This window comes from Zingiber officinale, chromosome 10A (assembly GCF_018446385.1).
Source record: "Zingiber officinale cultivar Zhangliang chromosome 10A, Zo_v1.1, whole genome shotgun sequence".
In the NCBI taxonomy this organism is placed as follows: Eukaryota; Viridiplantae; Streptophyta; class Magnoliopsida; order Zingiberales; family Zingiberaceae; genus Zingiber; species Zingiber officinale.
In genome coordinates this window covers 2,120,649-2,143,058 of record NC_056004.1, presented here as the reverse complement: position 1 = coordinate 2,143,058, position 22,410 = coordinate 2,120,649, and the positions used below count along the sequence as shown (strand labels likewise).

The window sequence follows — 22,410 nt, the reverse complement described above, 5'->3', positions numbered from 1 at the left end:
TCTCAGATCATCTAATTTAGGTTGATATCTTATTCTAGTAGTTAGGGTTGTAAACAAGTTGAGCCGAGCTGAGTCGAGTTTTGGGGTGTTTAAGTTTATTTGATGAGATAACCGAGACAAACTTAGCCAAACTTAAAATGAACCAAGTCTTTGAAATGATTGTTCAGGCATGACTTGGTTTAATTTTTATGAGTTTGAGCTTGTCTGAAACTTGGATCGAGCTTGGTTTGTTTTGATGTTATCGAGCTCTCAATTCAAGATTGACTTAAACTTGGTTCGAGCTTAGTTTATTTAGATGTTATCGAGCTCTTAATTTAATCTTATTTGATTGTTTGAAATTTTTACTTATTTGATTGGTTATTGAGTTTATCAAATTTTTTTTTTATTTTATTTTTTTGTTTATATAGTATATTGATAAGAGTTTTATTAATAAACCTGGTTTGTGAATATTGTTCACGAATGTTGTTTAGAAATATTGTTCGCAACCCCAGCCCAGAGGCCGGGCGGTCCTAGGAGATTGCCCAGGGCCAAAGTTTTAGGAGACTCAAAATTTTCAAAAGCCCATGTATATATATGTATATATTTTTTTTTAGGAATTAGTTTAACTTACCGCTTATAATTCTTCAATCAAGAGTCTTCTGTTGGCCCAGGTAGGCCGGAAGGAGGGGAGATGAACTGTCTATTAAGAAAAACTTTTCTCGACTTTTAATTCAGAAAAAAATAAAATAAATGAACAACTAAAAAGAAACAAGGCCAAAAGAGTTACTTGTTTACAACCGGGGAGGTTGTTAATCCAAGGCAAGTAAACACACTAAAGATATCCCTCTATGAAGGCGGAGAAACCTCTTACACTCGTTGGAAGCTCTCTGACTATTGCTAGGAAATGAATATAGAAGTTGTTACTTATTTCCTAGGTCCAGGGGTCTTTTGATAGCCCTTGTAGAATCTTATCCGCAGTTTGAAGATGCATTTCATAGGGCTGGAAGGCGCCTCCAGTGAGGTGCCAACTTTATCCTTTGGCAACGACTAAAATCAACTTAGTCGAAGGCATCTTCCATAGGGATGGAAGGCGTTTTTGTACTGTTCATCGAATATGCCTTCCAGCCATGGAAGGCGCGTTCTACAGTGAGACGCGGAAGCACCTTCAATTCCCTTTAAAGGTGCCTCCAGTAGTATTTCCATCCTCCTTTCGCTCTTCTACTGCTCTGATCGCCTGGGTGATCGCGACTATCCGGAATAGGGCTCACCCGAATCCTTTTTCCGGCCTTCTCCTCGAGCAAACTTCCACTCCAACTTCTCGTACCTCGGACCGCCGCGCGCGTCCTTCTTGTCCGCCGGTGTACTCTTCCATAGCACATCGTCCTTCGGACGCATCAAGTCCGTCGACTCTCTCCCATGCCGTCATTCTCGTTAGTCGCGTCTTTCGCTTAACTTCCTGTGCTCCTAAATTCTTATACACTTAGACACAGGGTAAACACCAACATGACCTAACCTAACTTGGTTGATCACATCAAAACTACCACGGGGTACCAACAATCTCTCCTTTTTTGATGTGATAAAACCCAAACTAAGTTAGGGTAATTAATTTTTTTTTTTATTTTTGCAAGTAAAAAAATTGCAAGTAAGAAAATTTTTCTAAGTAAAATTTGCTAGAAAAATTATACAAAAGAATTTTTACTAAAAATTTTTCAAAAAAATTTTTAGTACCCTTTAGACTTGTTCTTCCCTACTCTCCCTTTGGACCACATTAAAATAGGGTTCATTTAAAAGTCTAAGAGTAAAAATAATAAAACCAGAAAAAAAATTCTAACTGTTTTTAAAAAGATAAGAATTAATTTAAAAAATATTTAATTAATTTTTAACAGAAAATTAAGATATTTTTATAACTTCTAAATGCTCAACAGTTAGTCAATTAAATATTTATTTCAATAATTAACTTTCAAACTGTGGTGAGGCACTAGATCTTCTTGGAATTGGAACAACAACTACTTTCTAGACAAAGTCTCTTAAAGAAATTTAATATTTAATTTACTCTGAAAGCCATAAAAAAAACATTCAGTCCAAATATGATTTTGGAATCCAATATAGGTTCCTTCCTACTGGGTTAATTAAAAATTTCTTAGGTACGTGTTTCTTTAAAATTTTTCTAATTTGGCACTTATAAGATTTAAGGTACCAATTTAATCCACTATATTTTCTAATATGTTGAATATTTGAGCATGTGTGGTTTTTCAAAGTTTATATCTCTTTTTATAATTTTTCATTATTAATTTTAATTTTATCAAAGTCTTCTAATCGACAAAATTTAGCTAGTATTGATTTTAATTCCTTAACTTCTTTTTCTAATTTATAGTAATTTTTTGTTAATAATTTAATAAATTAAAATAATTTGTCAGGAGAAAGAGATCATACTTGACTTACCTTATTAATCCCGTGATCCGAAGCTCCCCCTGTAGTACTACTTTCTTCCCTCCTTCATCAATGCTCTCGATGCTACGGATAAGATTTCCATGAGCTATAAAAAGACTCATTGAGCTAGGAAATAAGACAACAACTTGAGAACAACTGCTGTAATCATTTCCTAGTCTTTTTCTGAGCTTTTTAAAGAGTGTAAGAGACTTCTCTGCCTACAGAGAAGGAGATTTTTCTAGTAGAGCTTTACAACCGCCTTGGATTAACAATCACTTAGGTCGTAACCAGGTCAAATCTGTTTGCTTCTTCTTTTTATTAGTTGTTCATTTTTGAGATTATAATTATTGTGATAGTGCTACTAATCTTAGTTGAAAAAGGGAAGGGTCTTGTTTTATTTTCTTAACAGACGCTGCGACCTCTCACCGGCCCCGCCACGCCAACAATGTACTTGTCATAGTCTTAATTTGACTCTCAGTGATATGACACATTCTTGTGTTAAAGTCATTTATTTTTTATGGAATATTCCAAAGTATATACATTGTTTTCAAGTTCTTCTAAAAGATGGAAAGTTTTACTTGATAATGTGAAAGAAATAAATTATCAAATCTTTTTGAGACACGCGTTGGGAAAGCTATATTAAAAATATTCAAGCTATTAGATTTCTGGCTCTTAAAGTGTGAAGTGCTTTATTAAAGTTATATAACATTTGTGATGATGCAAAGTCTAAGAGTGAAGCTGAAAGTATAGTTAACTCAGTTGAAAGTTTTAAATTTTTACTTGGTATGATTATTTGGTATGATATTTTATTTGCTATAAACATGATAAGTAAGAAGTTACAATCAAAATCTATGTACATTGATTTATTAGAGTTATATAACATTTGTGATGATGCAAAGTCTAAAAGTGAAGCTGAAAGTATAGTTAACTCAATTGAAAGTTTTAAATTTTTACTTGGTATGGTTATTTAGTATGATATTTTATTTGCTATAAACATGATAAGTAAGAAGTTACAATCAAAATCTATGTACATTGATTCTACTATGAAACAATTAGATGGTGTAATATCATATTTTTTAAAGTATAAGAACGATAATTTTGTAACAAGTTTGACTATTGCTAAAAGTTTTGCATCTTATATGAATATAGAGTCAATATTTTCAATGAAACATCATTTTTTAGAAAAAAATAATTTGATGAAAAAGAAGATGATGAAATTTCATTATCACCTGAAGAATATTTTAGAATTGATTATGATACAGGATGTTACGAATGAGCCTAGGGGATACGTGATAGTCAAAGTCAATGTGAGGTGGTGATCAAAGTCAATATGAGGTGGTGGTTAAAGTGTCACTATTAGCATGACTCCTCTCCTCACCCAACGCTAAGGCCCTCAATCCAATGACAACCGACCCAAGAGCTGGTCGAACTCGAGAGACCTAGTGTTTTACTCCAAGACACTTAGTATATATTCGATCATTCATGAGCTGCTTAGGTTTAAGAGATGGCTGGTCTACCACAAGGTCAATCGACCATATATTCGACTGGCTCCAAGGAACCCAACCATTCACTCTCAGAGTATGACTCAATATATAGTTGGTCGATCTAACAGTCGGTCGAACATATGAGCCTTCATTGTTCATGCACTCGTCCTCCTTCATATAGGTGACCGTTTATAATGCTGAACATATTTACATGGCTTAGTGCCCTTATCTCTGTAGAGTAAAGATACAAGGAAAATTTTAGAAGGAACTCGATCGGACTTCCAGAGCTCAGGTTATCACTTCAGGGACAACCTTCCAAGTACGAGGATGATCGACTGAAAGCACTGATCGAGTCTCTTGGGGCTCAGTTCCCCATCATTCAAAAGCAAGTATACCAACATATGGTCGGTCAGTCATAGAACCGGCCAGACCTATGAGACTTGGTTCTCTATTACTTCAAAATCATATCCCCAATTTCACGCAATACATAGCTGAGCGGCCCAAGGGCCGAATGGCCTTACGAGACTCAGTGCCTTACCTCCTTTGTATCGATCCACCAGTATAATACACAGTTAACTGGCTAAATATCTAGCCGGGATATCTTCAGAGAATAGCATTGCCAGAGAATTACAATAACTCGTCAAAGAGTAACAATCATTCGTCAGAGAATGTTCTTCTATTACAACAGTTACATTCAATCGAATCTTCTTCGAAGGTGATTATGCATCTCCCATCAGTTGATAAAATATTCCTTTAACCGCCTCATTAACGGTGCATGTTACAAAAGAGGTGCATATATAGGTAATGGAAGATTCCTCGGATGATGATTGTACATCTCCCAGATTGTACACTTTTCCATACTTGATAACCTCTGACTCCCGACATTCTCTGTCATCTTATGACTACAGAGGTTATGAGAGGTGGCATTTAGAAGAAGTCCTTTCCATTGGCAAGGGACACTAAAACACTTACACGTTTTACAGCAGTCTTACTTACACGCACGCATTGACTATGCATCTTCTCCAATTTTCACTCGGCCATAATATTGACTTGAGCGTTAGACAGTCTGTGCCAAGGACCCCTTCCCTAATTTTTTGGCTCTAACATTTTGTCTGTTATCTTTAGTGTACATAGAGAAGAAGAAAAAATCTCTTTTTCCCCGGGATCACAGTCTACTCTTGGTCAACAACGCATCCTCTTACCTAGCATGCCATCTCTTTAGTTTCCAGATAGGACCAGATTATTTTGTGATTATTGTATATATGATAATTTCTTTTAAAATGTAGATTTGATGAAATGAAAACATTCGAAAATATATTTGGTCATTTGTTGATTTAAAAATATTAAAATCATTGGATAATGATGAGTTGAAAAAATGTTATATTAATATGACATCCACTTTTATGTATGACAATTCATTAGATGCCGAGTTAGATGATTTATTTACAGAATTAAAAATATTACAAGTGGCTTTACCAATATGTCAGCAATTGATATTCTTAATTTTAAAAAATATAGATTGTTATCCAAATATTGTAATTGTTTATAGAATATTATTGACATTATTGACTATGTCTATTACCATAGGATCGACTGAAAAGAGTTTCTCAAAATTAGAATTGTTGAAAATATATATGAGATCAACGACGTCGCAAGAGAGATTGAATGAATTAACAATTATATCTATTGAAAAATATATTTTAGAAAATCTTAAAATTAATAATATTATAGATGATTTTACATTTAGAAAAACTAGAGGAAGTCATTGTAAATGATTTTTTTTACTTTATTTTAAAAAAATTTAGGGTCTATTTTTATCGTTTCGCCCCCGTGCCTCCTAAATGTTAGGACTAGAGTTGATTGTTCGCGAACGTTATTCACAAATGTTGTTAAAAAATATTGTTCATGAATGTTATCCATAAATATTAACAAATTGAACACATATATGTTCAAAATTATTTAATTTATTAAGTTTATTGAATTATTCAAGTTTATTTATTTAATTGATCTTGTGTACGAACATAATAAATTCTAATCAAACAGAACACTAAATTTGCATATTTGGTTCATTCACAATCCAACTAGTAGCAAAAGATTGGATTATTAATAGAGATGGAATCTGATGCGGTTTTGAGATTTGTGAAGCAACTGACACGAGGACGAGGAACGAGAATCTAATTTAATTAAGTAAAATCTGATTAACCTACTTTGTACTAATAATAGTAATTATATGTTATAAGTTATGTTATTTAATTAGTTTCAATCTAAATTTGTAGCATTCGTGTTGCTTTTGGGGATTTAAAGGAACGTAAATTTCTAATAGTTCGCCGACAACCACATCTGGAATGAATGTGCTTCATCCATAATTAATTACAAAGTAATTATAGATTACTTATTATCTTAAAACAGTTATTCTAAATTCATAAAAGTATTTCTTTTAAAAAAAATATCTCTTAACACATTTGGTAGTATAATTGCTAACCAAATTAAATAAATAAAGCAATTTTGTCATGTTAAACAAGTAAGATAAGCTAGTTGAGTTTATACAAAAATGTATTGTAGAATAGGGTTACCTATTTAATTTATCACAAAGTTTATACAAGGTAATTAGTTATTTTGTATTTAATGGATTAGTAATTAATCTGTTATTTGCCGTGTACAAATAATACAACAAATTAATCATGTAAATACAATTTTATAAGGAACTATAAACTTATAAAGTGTTTGTATGCTTAATTATTTTTTTAAATCCTCATTATCTACTAGTCAATGAACCTCTAAAAGATTTTTTTTTTCCGTGTGTGAGATTTGTTATATCACTCACTATAGAATGTATGATAAATTAATTATTCTGAAACTTCTTGATATATTTGCTGAAACTCGAAAGCAATAAGATATATGATAAATTAGACATATTTACAAATATTTGATAGATTTGTTCAAATTTGTAAAGTGCATAGAGCATTTAGCAATTAACTATACAAAAATTAGGATGTTTTTTTTTACCAAAAACATTTATTAATATTTAACAACTTTATAAAAAACAAAAAAAATACTTTAAAATTTCCATTGTATGTTTAAAATGCCTCTTCTTCGTTAATTAATATAAATGATAATTTAGAAGAGTAAAACAATGTTTTTTTACTATTTTAACAACAAAAAAAAAAATAATATTAATAAAATTCCTGAGGGTACTTTTAAAAAACATTAAACCATTAAACATGACATACAAAAGATATTTTAACAGAAAATATACTGGTTCAGAAGTATTTTAACATCAGTTTTTTTTTTTTTTGTAAAAATTGTGTGGATTATTAAAAAGCTGCACCAGCCGGGAATCGAACCCGGGTCTGTACCGTGGCAGGGTACTATTCTACCACTAGACCACTGGTGCGGGTACATCTTCAGGCCAAATTATAAGATACTAATAATTTAAAATACTGGCAGAATAAAAGGCAAAAAAAAAAGCTTAAGATGCACCAGCCGGGAATCGAACCCGGGTCTGTACCGTGGCAGGGTACTATTCTACCACTAGACCACTGGTGCTCCTTATAAACAGGCTATCCTAATTTTTTAATCAATAAATATTTTCCATATTAATTCGCATACGCATCAAACTTCTCTGGATTTGGATTCTTTTCAATGAAGCAGTGGCATCTGGCAGGATTTAGCCACAAAGGAATGGTTCAAAAGGCCAAGAATGGCCGGCGGCGGGAGGACACCATCTCGATTTCTCAGACAATTAAGAGAATAAAATTTATTTTTTTAAAAAAAAATGACCAAGAATACTTCAGCAGAATGCTCGAAGAGAGTAGACGATGCAGGGGTGTGGGTGGCCTAATTTGGATAAAAACATTGTACACCTCCAAGAAAATTACATAATTGCTGGCGATAATGTTATTGGACAAAAAAATATATATCATTAAACAGCATACCATGTCGATAAACAGCTTATTAGCACAAAATTGGACTTAGAGAAATTGCGGTTCTCTAAGATGTTTTCTTCTTTTCCCCTCAAAATGAAGTCACAAGTCCTATACCGAGCTCCTCTGCTAGCTCGTCCCACAGCGGAAGGAGAGTTAGTACCACCAGGAAGGTGGCTATTATCACAGCAGTTCTTCGCCATGTTCCCACTTCAGACACATCATTCAAGCATGGCTTCTCTGGGGTCCTCTGGATTCATTGCGTATTCTTTTAGGGAAAATTTAAAACATAAAAAATAAGAAAAGATAGTTCAAGTGCCATCATTTTCTAACCTGGCAAATTAGAACGTACAGGCCCCAAGGAAGTGAGAGGTCTCCACCGAGCTTCAAAAAGTCGAAAAGAAATTATGCTCAAATTAATTACATATTAGATTCTAAATTTTCAATCTTAAACACAAATGGGATGTTAGTTTGTGTGGTTGGTTTCATAACCTTGTACAACAGTCAAGAAGAAGATGAGATTACATACCACTCCTAGACCAAGCAAGGAATATGTAGCCAAGCCAAAGCTAAGCAGTGCATTTTTACCAAAAGCACCCTGCATGAAGCCTAATGGAGTTAACTAATAATGAAAAGACTAAGAAGTAGAGTTTATATCCATCCAAATTCTAAAGACAACGCTGAAATGATGTCGTACTAGCCCAGCAAATCTTCAAGCAAACAAGGACCTAAATGTCCTACTCATAAAATGGAAAAGCATCCGCAAAAAGGTTTTGAATAAGCTCAAGTTGAAAAGCATCATTTATATTCACTTGTATAAAAAAAAAGCCACGTAACAATTAGGTCGACAGATCCCTAATATGCTGTCAATTGTTTAAAATTTCTCACATGTAAAAGATAACGAATAGTTTTCCCCTAATTCTCACTATAAAAGAATTCTCAGCTTAGAAGAATATTTGTCCACACAACAGCTCGAAAGAAAACGAAAGATAAATATTACAAGTAGACTGTATAGGCAGTTACGTCTATTTCCTTAAAAGGATGCTTCTGATCAAAGATGAATTTTGAAATCAAAGGTAGGTCGACAAATGGATCACCTTTCTCTTATTTCCTATATAGAATAAAGAAAGAAGATGAATATTTTAAAAAGGGACTTTTAAATCTGTCCATAATTCATTGACTTAAAACTCGGCAAAAGAATATTAACATGTATGGAATATATATAAATTATAACAGGTTTTCTCGGGTGCGTAGATGGTTTCATATTTCAAGTCAATGTGCTGCTTAGCCTAAAGATGAAATCGGTACCTGTATTGCCCTTCCTCCATCAAGGCACCCCACAGGAAGCATATTAAATGCTGAGGTGGTCAAACCACACCTGCAGTTAAATAAATAAAACCAGAAATTAGCATTTTAGAATGCACATATATGCACGATGAAATGGAAATGAGAGATGGTGCTTCACCAGCCAGCAATTACAAGGGGGTGGACTGAGACATTTGCAGCATGCATAGCACTGCGAACTTATACAAGCTATGCATCAGTAAACATAATCATAGCAAGACAAGAAAATATTATAGATAAGTACCATTTCAATTTGTGTCAAAATGCTTGTATGGTGGCACTGCAACAACACACTATAGAGGGGGGAAAAAAATCAAATGGCAGTTAATCTCAGTATTGCGAAGATTCTCAAACCTCAGAAATGAAACATTCCAGTCACTTCGATAACCTACATTTTTGGGAAGTACCTAAAATCACGATACAGCTACACTGGACAACTATTATGAAGTTATGGACAACTACAGACACAGTTGCAAGTTAACCATTTTGAACTTGACGATGCAAGTGGCCAAATTAGACAGCCAACTATATAGACAAACATCACTTCATGGTCACATATAGGAACCTCCTAAAATCTCTTTTGTACATAAGTAGTCTTAGCCTGTTCAGGCCTAGAGACACCTTTAATTCAGTACTGACATGACCATACAGATGTGCAAAAGAAACTAAAAACTACCAACAAAGTTTTGAACAGTGAATAACATTGATCAGCTAGAGCAGTATACAGCAGAAAAGGTAGCAAGCAATTTGAGGTTACCAATTAAATTTTTTTGAAAAAGCATATGCATTAGATGTGGCAAACACCGGGGGTGCTATAAATTTAAGAAATATAGACCATGCTGCATTCTTTTTTGACAAAATTAACAATTTAATAATAGATATATATTTCAATGTTTCATTATAATATAAATGGAATAGCATACGTATAGCCAAGTGTAGCTCTGCTGATAAGTCCAAGAAGCAGTGAGCCCTGAAATAGCATGCTAGGGACCTGTACCAGATCTCCTGCTGCAGCTGGATTTGAGGATAACAACAAGCCAACAAAAAACATTGAAAAGGAAAGCGCAGCGCCAGCCAATGGGCCAGCCATTGAGACATCAACCTTGGTCTTTCGATCAGGAAGAATAGATTTGAACTGCAGGAGTTAATACCAAAACATCAGCAATAGAGGAAATGTATGGCAACAAAGGAAATATTGACTCAAGGTTTAGTCTAAACATACTACCGAATGAATGAAGAAAAGTAGAAAATCTTGGCATGTTAATATACAAAATCCTATGCGATTGCTTTTGACAGGCAATACAACGATGAGGTGTTGCATCCATGCAAAGCAATTTAAGGTTAGCTAAGAACTTGAAACAGCTTTTGCAAAAATACAATTCAGTGTCAGTAATTGGCTAAAAAGTAAAGGGCTATGCCACTAGTTTCAGTAATGAATAACAACACATGATTATCATCTGGAGTATCTGATGCTCTTTAATGACAACCATGGTCATGTAAGAATCACCTAGACAATTAATATTTTTTTTTTCAAAAAATTAAAAATAAGCAAACTGGTATATAGTCAAGCAACAAATTGACAAAGATAGTAGTTCCGAATTTAACAATAAGGTTCATAACTTTATTGAAATTCCTGATGGAAGTTGATGCAAACACCAACCTGAGTTATAGCACCAAAATTTCCAAGGCTAATGTTTGGGATGAAGAAAGGGATACTCAATTTCACTTTCTTTGGGAACGCTGCTAAAAAATGTCCAACCTCCTGCAAAGATAACATAAACACATCTCATTATCCTATATAAAAGATATTGCAGATTTAGCTTCTATAACAGTTAGAAGACATACAAAACATGAAATTCAATTCTAAAAGACATCATGAGAAAAGCTTTCCATGAATGCTGGTTCCAAAGAACACCATACAGTTTTTGCAGTCATCATTTTCTAACTTGACAATGCAGAAAAGGTTTATCGTGATCTAAATTTCAACTAGAAGAAGCATTTTGTATTAAAAAAAACAATGGAGATTTTCTTTTTGAAAAGAGTGCTGAAGAAGGGTGAAACTGAAATGATATCAGCAGCATTAATTACATCGCAAGTATAAGTGTGTACAATATCTACAACTATTGGTTATGATACTCAAGGAATTTCAGGAGAAGCTGACAGACAATTATCAATAGTGGCACATGATTTTCATAAAAGAAAAGATAACAGTAAAACAGGAAGAAATACAATAAACTATAATTTATTGTATACACTGAATTGGACTTACATGAAACAGCTGAACACCAAGGACACCATAAGCTAGTGGTAAAGCAGATTCCACAAAAGGGAATAGTTTCTGCATATCAGGTGGTTCTGTAGCATTTGGATCTGTAAAGTATTTGACTACCTCTGGTGGAAGAGTATTTATCTGGTATTTATAAATATTAATGCTTTAGCACCATCTAAATATATTCACAACTATGACTAGAAATGTCAAGAATAAATGTACCTGAGATGCAATTCCCAGCTCCACACAGGAGCCTATGGTTAACACAAAGAGAAGGAGAGCAATAACATATTGCCATAATGTTGTGGGTCCAGGCTCAGAAACTTCTTTCCTCAGCAAGCCAAAACTTACACGTGGACCACCACGTGGGTCAGGTCCTTCGGATTCAGGTTCCTCTACCATAAATAGATTATACTTGATTCCAGCAACTTCTTGGAGCTGCCTCTGAAGTTTGGCAAAGACATCTTCCCTTTTACCCCGCAAATTCCCCAGAAAGAGGATACCTTCCCCAAGATCACCAAAAGGTTCCTCTCTGGTCACCCAAAAAGTTGAGTATCCAAAAAGTTTTTCCTTAATGAGCTTTACATCAGATGGATCCACCTTCTCAGGTCCAAGGAGTTCCAACAGCTTGTAAGAATCAACTTGAAAGCTACTATAAACTGGTCCCTCTGAGGATATCCCAGGTGTCTACAAGGAAAAAACAATACTAGGGCAATAAATATAGACAAAATCCAAGAAAAAAATAATGCTATCATATATGCCAACTTGGGTAGAAGACAGATATCTGAAATCAAATACCTGTTTGAGAATTCCTGTGTAAGTTATCTCAAGAATTACAAAGAACAAAATAAAAACAGGAACTATAGCTCCAAAAACAAAGAATTTTTACCTTCTAGCCATTTCTTGGTTACTATCTAAGAACAGTGAGCCCCAATTATTAGAAAGAATACAGACATGGCGCAGATGATTTCTGCATGTTTCTATTATATTGCTTCCTTAAGTTATTTTTTTAACTAGAAAAGAGAGTAAATTAACATGATGCCATAGAACTACATCCACTTTCAGGTGATTAAATTGAAGTTCAAGTGAAACTCGTGGCCATGATAACTAAAATGAAACTTGGACATCCACGAATTAGGTTCTCTGCTGGTTCACTATTACATGCCAACTTACACAGAAGGCTAACTGATCCTTGATGAGAACAATTACACAGTATACAAGTGTCCAAACTCATTCATCCTGACCTGTAACTCAGGCATCTCAAGATTCCTACTACCCAGCTAGCAAAAGTTTTGACTATGGTTGTGCAACGTCTTGGCATCAAATCTCATAACCACCACTCTCTTTTTGAAATAAGAAGCTGCTATTTGATCTTGGATGATAGAGGCAGTCATCCACACAGTCCCACCATGTCTCCTCCAAATAAAATGAATTGAATTTTAATCAGGATCAGCTAACTTTACTAGGCAGACTATATCTATGTCAAGTAGAACTTACAGTCAAGGTAAACCAGTAACCAAACTTGGATAAACACCCCTTTGAAAAGCTTAAGGTATTAGGTCATAGGTCAATTTCATGTATGCATATCTTTCAATTTTTGATTATTCAGGATTGGCCTTCATCTATCTTGTTAACTCTGATCCCATATGAGAACTTTGCCCAGAATTATAATCCAAGTATCTTTTATTTTAAAAAAGAAAGAGAACAACAGAATGTGCCCCTACTGCCCCAACTCCCCAACTTAAATTTATGTATCTGTATTCACTACCCACCTAATCATGACACTAATGCCACACAAATTTTTGAATGGCAGAGATGGTGAGTATTATCAAAATAATCCCACCATACAAAATCTTGTAGCCACCTAGATCCAACCTCTCATAAATATTGAAGATTATAATCACTTACATCAGCATAAGGTTAATATTTTGAGATAATAATATTTATAGTCACTGATTCACTCATTTGATCTCACATCTGATTCTAAAAAATAAAGAGCTTCCAAGGCAAAGTGTCTCGCTTACTGCAGTTTGCTCTCCATCTAAAAGTGGTATAACAATATGCAATTGGAGGAGATGGAGAACGTTTTATACACCTTGCGTCTCTTGGGAAAGAAGCAGTGTTAAAAATATATTGTGAGTGTGAGATTCATACTTATTAAAATAAAACTTGAAACTGAAGAATACATAAATACAAACAATAACTTTTAGGATAAGTGGGCATTCAATCACATTGAAGCACAAACACGATTTTTTTCTTGAGGTTCTTTGCAAAATGCCAAATGGATCAAATTGAAGGTGGAAAACGATAGTTGAAATTTAGCATGCAATGAAAAATTTTCAAATGCTCCGAGTAGACGATTGGGGGAAAAAAATTTGAAACATAGTATATCCATTTGGGAGAATAAAGCAGAAAGAAACTTAATTGGAATAAAAAATGACGTCAAAAAAGATGTACCCTAGACGTCTTGTTTGCCTCCGAGTTCAGGTCATCATCGACAGCAATTGACTCCGCTTCTTCAGTTGACTGATTACCCGACCTTTTCTCCTCCCCTCTGCCATCGCTCCCATTGACCGAGAAGCAACTTATGCCATCAAACCGCCTCCCAGATTTCCACTCTCCCAACCTCCTCTTGCACAAGAAACACAGCTTTCCGGAACGACTCCGCTCCGGAACCGAATTTCTCCACTTGAAGCCGCCTCCCAAGGGAAAAAAAGAGCGAAATCGAAGGCTCGGGTTGAGGAAACAAGAGCTTGGAAGCGTTCCCATGGGACCGCACCGAATTCGAGCAATGGATTAGCACGACGCGAGAACGAGGGCGTCGGAGGCGGAGGACGGATTCGAGATTAGGGTTTCTGACGTCCTACAGATTCCGGCAGGCGCAGAGCACGACGAAGAGGAGGAGGAGGAGGTCGAGTGAATCGCAATCCCTCCGGTTGGTCGTCGGAGGGAGGGGAGGGGAGAGAGCGAGCGAGCGCGAGGTAGATAAGGGTGGGACCGGAAGCCGGGAGGAAATGTTGATTGTCGGCTTCTATCGTACTGTGGATCCCCACCACCGTTGGATCTTGTGGCTTTCCCGTTAGATCCCGCAGCATCACCGTTGATTTTTTTTTTTTTTATGCAAGACCAAGCGAGCCTGCCGGCTGGCCGCCGTCACATTCACCAGCAATTTCTTTCTCTCTTGAGTCAGCTGCCCCACCACCACGTCACCCACGGCCTGCTCTGTACCCTCGCTCCGGCCATCTCTAGGCTTCGAGCTTTCTGACGGCGCCGGCAGCGCCATTTTCTTTTGACCACTTGCGTTTTCTGCCTTCTCGGCCTGTTCCAAAACCAAGACAAACTACAATCTTTTTAAAAAATTATATCTACCTCGAAGGAGCCTTCCGCTCACTTTCCTTTACCTTGGTGAAGAAGATATTGAGCTCTGATTTTGATGCATACATGAACAGAATGATTGGCCATGATTGATGTCTGTGCGAAAATTTACAGTAGTGAACCTTTTCATCCATGTGGAGCTACGAAGACCAACTCATTCTACCAAGAACAAGAAATTAATGATCGGTCAAAGTTCAAAAAGATGAAGTGCCCAATCCTTGCCGGGAAATTGAAATGAGGGTGCAACGGTTGACTAAAGCATAATGTTGTAGCACACTATTTATCCCCAATTTATCATCATCCTTAAAAGATGGAAGAGAATGATGAAAATATTCTATTTTGTTGATGCAGTAATTTTTCAAGATTTTGGTCGGTGAATCTTTTCCTTTTTTCACTTTGCTTTATGAATCTCCCAATCCACCTTCAAGGCTTCAACTATCACCTCCTGCTTTTTTTCTACAATTATAATTAAAAGCCATCTTCTTGCTACGCAGTGTCTTGCTGAATATATATATACACTCCTCGAGTGCCTGTAAAAGCTAAGCAACTGACAGTGGAAGAGAATTGAGTCTGAATTTAATTGAATTTGGCCATGTCCTTTAATTTTTATCTTCCCCAGAGAACTGCAGTCATTTGACTCCTCTGTCGTCTCCATACGCATGCTTTTCTTCTCTATATATAGTTTACTTAGCTTCTCTGTCTCCCATTCTTTAGCTTCTTCTTCGACCTTGGCCAAGATTTCTGAGCTTCCACTGCTTATATTAAGGTGGAGAGCGAGAGGTGGAAGCAGGTGTTTGGAATGAAGCTTGATTCAAGATCTTTTCGAGAAAGCAAACTCAAAGAAGATCTCGGACCAGGCTTCATTCTTCACACCTTGCTTCTGATTCCTCACACCTTGCTTCACGAAGTTTAAGGTCACGGGGTCTTTCCGTAAAAATAATGAACTTCGAGGGTTGAACCAGAAGGTTACCAAAATATCAGGTCGGTTGGCGAGACAGTCCGCGATTGGAGGGCTAATTTGAAAATTTGTCGGCGAGACAGTCCACGATTGGAGGGCTAATTTGAAAATTTGTCGCAGGTGGACACTTTTATACTTTTCTTTATTTGTCGATTCTCCTATAAAATCCCATTTCTTTCCCAATGTCGCATTCTGTGCGTGGTGCGGTTCGTGGAGAGTGGAACAGTAGGTCGAGCTATCTCATCTCATCTCTCTATCGTCTTCCGAGGTATGAATTCCTCTTTTATCATTTTCTCTTTGTTTTTTAGTTTTAATGGTACATTTCGGTCTCTTTCTTTGTTCTTCTTCGTCTTTCTTGGATCTCAGCAATGCTGTTGCTTTCTTCCTTAGTTCACGATATCTAGCAAATGCGATTTCATCTTCTTGGTGTTGAAGACATTCTTGTTCCCAACACATGCTCACGAGCAGTTTCTGGCAGGTTTCCCCAGATTTTTTTTTTTTTTAAAAAAAATTCGTAGCTCATTTGCTACATCGGTTCAAGAACACAAAAGGGAAAAAGGAAAAGAAAGAGACGGAACCTTCGCTAACTTTATTTTTCATCCCTTTATGTTTTCTTGTTCTCAGTTGGTTTTGTAGTCTCCTAAATTTTTTATTTAGGCGTTTCCATCCCTTTCTAAGACCTACAGGATGTTGACTTGGAGTTTTTAATCTTACTAACTTTGATCTCTTCTTTTGCCTCTTCTCTTCTTACTACTTGAGACTGATATCTGATATCTTCTTTAGCTTCTAGTACAATCTTTCATCAACACACTCTTCTTCTTTTCCTACAATCTTGTAACAGTGAGTCTGCCATTCATGAACTAGATTTCAGGGAAAACGGAAGATTGGCGCTTTCAGAAGATGAAAACATGTCAAATTATTTGTGTGCATGTGCTTCTTTTGATGTGCTGTGCGTCGCATGGAAAAGCAGACTACATGAAGTACAAGGATCCTAAACAGCCAATTAATGTTCGAATCAAGGACTTAATGCTTCGAATGACTCTTGCTGAAAAGATTGGTCAGATGACACAGATCGAGCGCGAGGTTGCTTCTGCACAAGTCATGAAAGACTACTTCATAGGTAAGACAGTTGCCTTAGACAATCATATGGTTTGGATGCAAAAGGCTGTTTGTGTGCACCAGGTAGCGTGTTGAGTGGTGGGGGGAGTGTGCCTCGTCCTCAAGCCAGTGCTGTGGACTGGGTGAATATGGTGAATGACTTTCAGAAGGGCTCTCTGTCGACTAGGCTGGGGATTCCAATGATATATGGGATTGATGCTGTTCATGGACATAATAATGTTTATAATGCAACAATATTCCCTCACAATATTGGTCTTGGAGCTACTAGGCAAGTTCAAACTCATTTCCCAGCTCAGTCAACTGAATCTTTCCTGTGTTGAATTTCTAGCTCTTCTTTACATCAGGAATTGTTTTATAGAATCTTTAACATTTTTTTTTATGGTGTCAACCTGATTTATTTAACCAGAGATGCTGCACTTGTGAAGAAGATTGGGGCTGCAACTGCCCTTGAAGTCAGGGCAACAGGGATTCCGTATGTTTTTGCTCCTTGTATAGCAGTAAGTGAATGCATCAAGTTTTCTTTGTAAGTTTTGTCACTTGCAATTTATACAACCAAAGCATTACTGAGTTATAAAAAACCACATACTAGATCACTTTTTTTGATTTTGTGCAGGTTTGTAGAGATCCAAGATGGGGACGATGCTACGAAAGCTATAGTGAAGACCACAACATTGTGCAGCAAATGACAGAAATAATTCCTGGCTTACAGGGAGATTTACCTGTTAACTACAGCAAGGGTGCTCCATATGTTTCTGAAAAGTAAGGGCTCTCTTCCTATACTCCACAATTCTCTCCATCAGATGCATAATATTTACAATGGCTTCTGGCATTTCTGTCATCTCTTCAGCTGTACCTTATACACCGAAGCCTTTGTTCTTTTAGTTGATTGCATATGTAATATATAAGCTCGTATTTCATAGTGATACATCCACATAAGTGTGCAACATAGGTAATATAGGTTCCGACAACCATGACATAAGCTGAGGCACAAACACATTCAGACCAATCAAACTCAACTGATACCTCTGTGCTTTTAAATGACTTATAATGCATATATTTAATTATTTATTTTCAAAGCAAGCCAAAACAATTAAATAAATCCTAGTAAACTTGAAGGACAAGAAAACAAACCAAATTTAAAGGAAAAGTCTATTCATCATATGCTTCACACCATGCTTTGATTGCTACTGATATCTCAAGTGATATACATGTGCGGCTTACTAGCTATGTTGCAAAGCATATACAAAAGGTTTCGATCTATTTTGATGGTTAGAGTCTATCCTGACAACTATTGATTGATCAGGGAGAAAGTTGTTGCCTGCGCAAAGCATTTTGTTGGTGATGGTGGAACGCATAATGGCATTAATGAGAACAATACTATAATCAACCGTGATGGACTATTTAGCATTCATATGCCTGCTTATTATGATGCCGTCAATAAAGGTGTCTCAACAATTATGGTATCATATTCGAGTTGGAATGGAGTCAAAATGCATGCAAATCAAGACCTGGTTACTGGCTATCTAAAAAACACTCTTCGCTTCAGGGTGAATTCTTATTATCCTTGTGATTCCAAAATTTGAAAATGCACATCGTGTGTCATGCTGTTTTTATCAATATCAGTAATCTTGACCAAAATACTTTTCAGGGCTTTGTTATCTCAGATTGGGAAGGTATTGATAGAATCACCAGTCCACCAGGTGGAAATTACACTTACTCCGTGCAAGCTGGAATCTCTGCCGGAATTGATATGGTCAGTATCTATATTTTGTATTAAGTACTTCTTGATCTGCATTTGAACATTAGCAACTGCTGAAGGCTGATAATGAAATTTATAGTTTATGATTCTGAGCATTTTTTACTAACCAAGTAAGCATTACCCTTCGATCTCATAATCGTCCTCTATCTTCCTGACAGGTGATGGTTCCATACAACTATACAGATTATATTGATGCGTTGACGTCCCTGGTTAACATGAATGTCATCCCCATGACTAGAATTGATGATGCCGTAAGAAGGATTCTCAGGGTTAAATTCACCATGGGTCTTTTTGAGAACCCCTTAGCTGATCTTAGTTTAGTTGATCAGTTAGGAAAGAAGGTTATTCATGTTTAACAACTAAAATTCTTTTTATAAACTCTCATTGTCTCATGAGTTTCTCTTTTTTCCCAAAGTTACACTCACATAGGTTAGCATTTAACATCAGGAGCACAGGGACTTGGCAAGGGAAGCTGTTAGGAAGTCTCTTGTTCTACTAAAAAATGGGAAATCTGCAAACGATTCCTTGTTACCTCTCCCTAAAAAGCCTACAAAGATCCTTGTTTCTGGAAGTCACGCAGACAACTTGGGTTATCAGTGTGGCGGATGGACAATTGAATGGCAAGGAGACAGTGGAAACATCACCATCGGTTTGTATTCTCACCCTTTTATTCATCCATTTTAGCTTGCTTATGTGTTGGATCTGACTCTCAGAATTGTGAATCCCAACTCCAAAGATTTTAATATTATCAGTAACATTGTACCAACATGATATTTGCTAGTAGTTTTTGTTTCATCACACATTGCATTTGGCTGGTGTTGCATCAATGGATCAAACACTTTTATTCTGAATTCAAATATCCTTTATTTAGTGGTCATTCCACTCTTCCCTCATTGCAGGAACCACAATTTTTGATGCCATCAAATCCACAGTGGACCCTTCAACTGAAGTTGTCTATTCTGAGAACCCAGATGACAATTTTGTCAAAGACAATGATTTTTCTTATGCCATTGTTGTCGTTGGGGAACCACCATATACTGAAACTGCTGGAGACAACCTCAACCTCACACTCCCAGACCCCTGCCCTAGAACCGTTCAAACTGTCTGTGGTGCCGTTGAATGTGTAGTTGTCATTATCTCCGGCAGGCCGCTTGTGATTGAACCCTATCTTCCCTCAATGGATGCGCTCGTCGCAGCTTGGCTTCCTGGAACTGAAGGCCAAGGTGTTGCAGATGTTCTCTTTGGAGATTATGGTTTCACAGGGAAGCTTTCACGTACCTGGTTCAAGTCTGAGAACCAACTTCCCATGAATTTTGGTGATGTGCACTATGATCCATTATTTCCATTGGGTTTTGGTTTAACAACCAAGGCTACAACGAGGTAGATCTAACTCCAATGTCTAGTCCTGGTTCCTACGACTATTGGTTGGTCAGCTTTCCTTTATTAGTCTGCTAATTTGATTTGTTTGATCTTTCTTTGTAGACTGTCATCATCCTCTTCTATGGTTTCTACTACTGCATCTTCTGCTGCTGAAGCTGATATTGCAAGAAACCAGGCTTGGGTGGTCGCTGTATTTTTTAGTTTACTATTGTCATTGATATCTACTTAGTTATTGTTACTCTGATTAGGGTCTTTGAGGTTATTAGCATCTGTCAGCTTGAGTGACCACTGACCAGGACCTTAACTCCTTGCTTTGTGCCAATTCATTTTGGATTGCAGTTGATCAGATGATTTCTTCTGATTTCATCTATTATCCTTTGCAAAGCTGAATTCAGCAAAGCAAATTGTACTGGGTAGAGAATGTTTGAACTTCCGACTACTTATCGGCTTCTGTAGTTGACTCTGAATGTTTCAGATTTTGGTAATCAATGACAATGTTTGATGACTTTGTCCCTATGACATGCAAATTGGGAATATGAGCACAGGTGCAGCTTCTATACTATTTACTCATCTTTAGCAAAAATATATCCATTCATGCACATTTAAATTGGCAATTTAGTTAATCGACTTTGATGTTTGTGATTATTATCCTCTATGGCAACACTACTCATTTTTCTTCTTCTTTATCTGCCTTCAATTTATCCATGTTTTCCTTCTTTTCTTTTCCTTCAATCCATCATCATGGTCATTTATACTTTTATGCTTTACCTTCATTTCATCATCTTTATTGTTCTTTTCCTTCTTTTCCCCTTTCATTCATTATCCTTGTCCTTGGTTTGTCTCTCCGTTCAACATCTTCATCCTTGCTTTTCTTCTTTTCTTCAAGCCATCATCTTCATAGTCGTTTTTTCTCTTCATCCTTGTCTTTTGATTCACCCTCTTCATCCTTACTTTTCGTTTGGTGCTTCACCTTTGTCTTTTCTTCTTTTCCTTCAATTCGTCTCTCTTTTTCTTTTCTTTGAAATCATCCTCTCGACCACCCTCCTCCTCCTCCTACGCTTACCATCTATCATCCTTGTTATTCTCATCTTTCTTGTCCTTTTCCTTCTTTTCCTTTGATTCATCATCCCCATCCTCCAATCTTTCAGATCTGTGTTTATCCTTTCCGTGCTCACTTTCTGTTTTTACCTCCTCAGCTTTCTTCAACTTCTTCTCCTTCTATTTCATTTTTCTACTTCTCATATTCTACCTTCACTTCCCTATGAATCCCCATTCATCTCATGCTTATCCACTTTCTTATTGTCATCTAGATATCCATAGTTCAATCCCTATGATATATTTGTAAGAATTTTTTTTTCAAATAAAAGACACAATAAAAGATATTGAACTTCTGAATTGGCCGCCGGATGCCAGTGAAAAACTATCCTTATCCCCATGCTTAATCTTCTACTTTTCCACGAATTTTGTGATTATTTCAATATCCAACTCTTTCTTCTCCTCCTTTTTATGCTCTTGCATCAGTCTCTTCTGCTTTGATCTTCACGTAAAACTCCTCGTTTACTTCCGCTCTATTTACATTGCCTACGGAGTCACATTTGTCCTCCATTTTACCAGAAATGTACAACGTGAACTGAAACCTGAGAGTAATGAAATTGAATTTAATCTCCTAGAAATTTCATCACCGGAGCATAAGATTACAGTGTAACTGACGCAATAAACTGTGAAATTAAGGTTTGTGAATTAAAACTGGCACAGATCAATAAACCTCACACAAGTGATCATATTCATAGAACATATAAGGATCCTCGGTTGAAAGCTTCAACAAACCAGCAAGATTTTTCCATTTCCAGCAAAATTATTCAAACCATCTGAATGAACTGCAATGGTCAGAAACCAGATATTCCTTTGACCTAAAGTTTAAATGAGGAAAGGAAATCGCCGATCAAACCCAATGGAAAGCAGTAATTACTAATCGGGAACTGTGTTGACCTAAAATTCATACGGGAACAAGAAATCACTTATCAGAAAACCTCATCCTACCCGAATGATCGAGATCCAATGTCAAACAAAAGAAACTTGCTCGCTCTTCATCTGATAAAATTAGGGGGCAAAACACGGAGAAGAGAGATTTTCGATGAAAAGAAACACATCGTACCTTAATGGAGAAGGCCCCAAAAAGCGAGATCTGTTGGTCTGATTCGGACCGATTAAACTCCATCTTATATGGATGGTAAAGAATGCTCGCCAATGATCCTCGGCTCTTCGATCGCTTCATGCTTGGCAAGACGAGAAGGGATCCCTTCGACCGACGTGGCATCCACGGTATAAAGCAGCCGCTCACTGCGCGCTGAGACAGGCAATGACTAAGATTGGCCCATTTGAATGGGAGA

At 36.4% G+C, this 22,410-nt stretch overlaps 2 protein-coding genes, 1 long non-coding RNA gene and 2 other non-coding genes across 10 annotated transcripts; 1 reads left to right on the top strand and 4 right to left on the bottom strand.

Annotated features, from left to right (window-relative positions):
* Positions 1 to 7,216: 7,216 nt before the first annotated feature.
* Positions 7,217 to 7,287, bottom strand: TRNAG-GCC. Its single transcript has one exon. It is a non-coding gene; the product is annotated as a tRNA-Gly (tRNA).
* Positions 7,288 to 7,368: 81 nt separating this feature from the next.
* TRNAG-GCC lies at positions 7,369 to 7,439 on the bottom strand. The gene has a single exon. It is a non-coding gene; the product is annotated as a tRNA-Gly (tRNA).
* A 266-nt stretch (positions 7,440 to 7,705) lies between these two features.
* LOC122026850 (probable zinc metalloprotease EGY1, chloroplastic) lies at positions 7,706 to 14,650 on the bottom strand. 4 transcript variants are annotated; one of them, XM_042585557.1, is made up of 10 exons: positions 13,887 to 14,634; positions 11,652 to 12,116; positions 11,430 to 11,570; positions 10,821 to 10,922; positions 10,084 to 10,295; positions 9,282 to 9,332; positions 9,125 to 9,194; positions 8,346 to 8,414; positions 8,150 to 8,200; positions 7,706 to 8,066 (listed from the first exon to the last, which is right to left on the bottom strand). In XM_042585557.1, exons 1-10 carry the CDS (start codon positions 14,196 to 14,198, stop codon positions 7,908 to 7,910), a joined length of 1,632 nt encoding a protein of 543 aa, XP_042441491.1. In that variant the 5' UTR covers positions 14,199 to 14,634; the 3' UTR covers positions 7,706 to 7,907. The 4 variants fall into 4 exon arrangements, 1 of the variants encoding a protein (XP_042441491.1); XR_006124178.1 differs by lacking the exon at positions 7,706 to 8,066 and adding an exon at positions 9,405 to 9,453 and having other exon boundaries at positions 13,887 to 14,650; XR_006124180.1 differs by lacking the exon at positions 7,706 to 8,066 and having other exon boundaries at positions 9,282 to 9,339; positions 13,887 to 14,647.
* Positions 14,651 to 15,940: 1,290 nt separating this feature from the next.
* LOC122026847 (beta-glucosidase BoGH3B-like) lies at positions 15,941 to 20,536 on the top strand. The gene is made up of 11 exons (XM_042585553.1): positions 15,941 to 16,030; positions 16,627 to 16,882; positions 16,945 to 17,149; positions 17,288 to 17,378; positions 17,495 to 17,640; positions 18,185 to 18,428; positions 18,530 to 18,634; positions 18,799 to 18,981; positions 19,088 to 19,289; positions 19,540 to 20,020; positions 20,123 to 20,536. Exons 2-11 carry the CDS (start codon positions 16,663 to 16,665, stop codon positions 20,247 to 20,249), a joined length of 2,004 nt encoding a protein of 667 aa, XP_042441487.1. The 5' UTR covers positions 15,941 to 16,030; positions 16,627 to 16,662; the 3' UTR covers positions 20,250 to 20,536.
* Positions 20,537 to 20,829: 293 nt separating this feature from the next.
* LOC122026852 lies at positions 20,830 to 22,345 on the bottom strand. Of its 3 annotated transcripts, none has more exons than XR_006124183.1 (3): positions 22,176 to 22,335; positions 21,786 to 22,009; positions 20,830 to 21,657 (listed from the first exon to the last, which is right to left on the bottom strand). It is a non-coding gene; the product is annotated as an uncharacterized LOC122026852 (long non-coding RNA). The 3 variants fall into 3 exon arrangements; XR_006124184.1 differs by having other exon boundaries at positions 21,793 to 22,009; positions 22,176 to 22,334; XR_006124182.1 differs by having other exon boundaries at positions 20,830 to 22,009; positions 22,176 to 22,345.
* Between the last annotated feature and the right edge of the window lie 65 nt (positions 22,346 to 22,410).

Bases quoted from the DNA above. Each gene is read 5' to 3' on its own strand.
- LOC122026850 (XM_042585557.1), bottom strand. From the start codon at position 14,198: ATGGGAACGCTTCCAAGCTCTTGTTTCCTCAACCCGAGCCTTCGATTT. The intron at 11,571-11,651 runs GTACATTTATTC...TATAAATACCAG, and splicing joins AGCTGGGAATTGCATCTCAG to ATAAATACTCTTCCACCAGA. The intron at 8,201-8,345 runs GTATGTAATCTC...GACTTTTTGAAG, and splicing joins CCTTGCTTGGTCTAGGAGTG to CTCGGTGGAGACCTCTCACT.
- LOC122026847 (XM_042585553.1), top strand. From the start codon at position 16,663: ATGAAAACATGTCAAATTATTTGTGTGCATGTGCTTCTTTTGATGTGC. The intron at 16,883-16,944 runs GTAAGACAGTTG...TGTGTGCACCAG, and splicing joins CATGAAAGACTACTTCATAG to GTAGCGTGTTGAGTGGTGGG. The intron at 18,982-19,087 runs GTTATTCATGTT...ATTTAACATCAG, and splicing joins TTGATCAGTTAGGAAAGAAG to GAGCACAGGGACTTGGCAAG.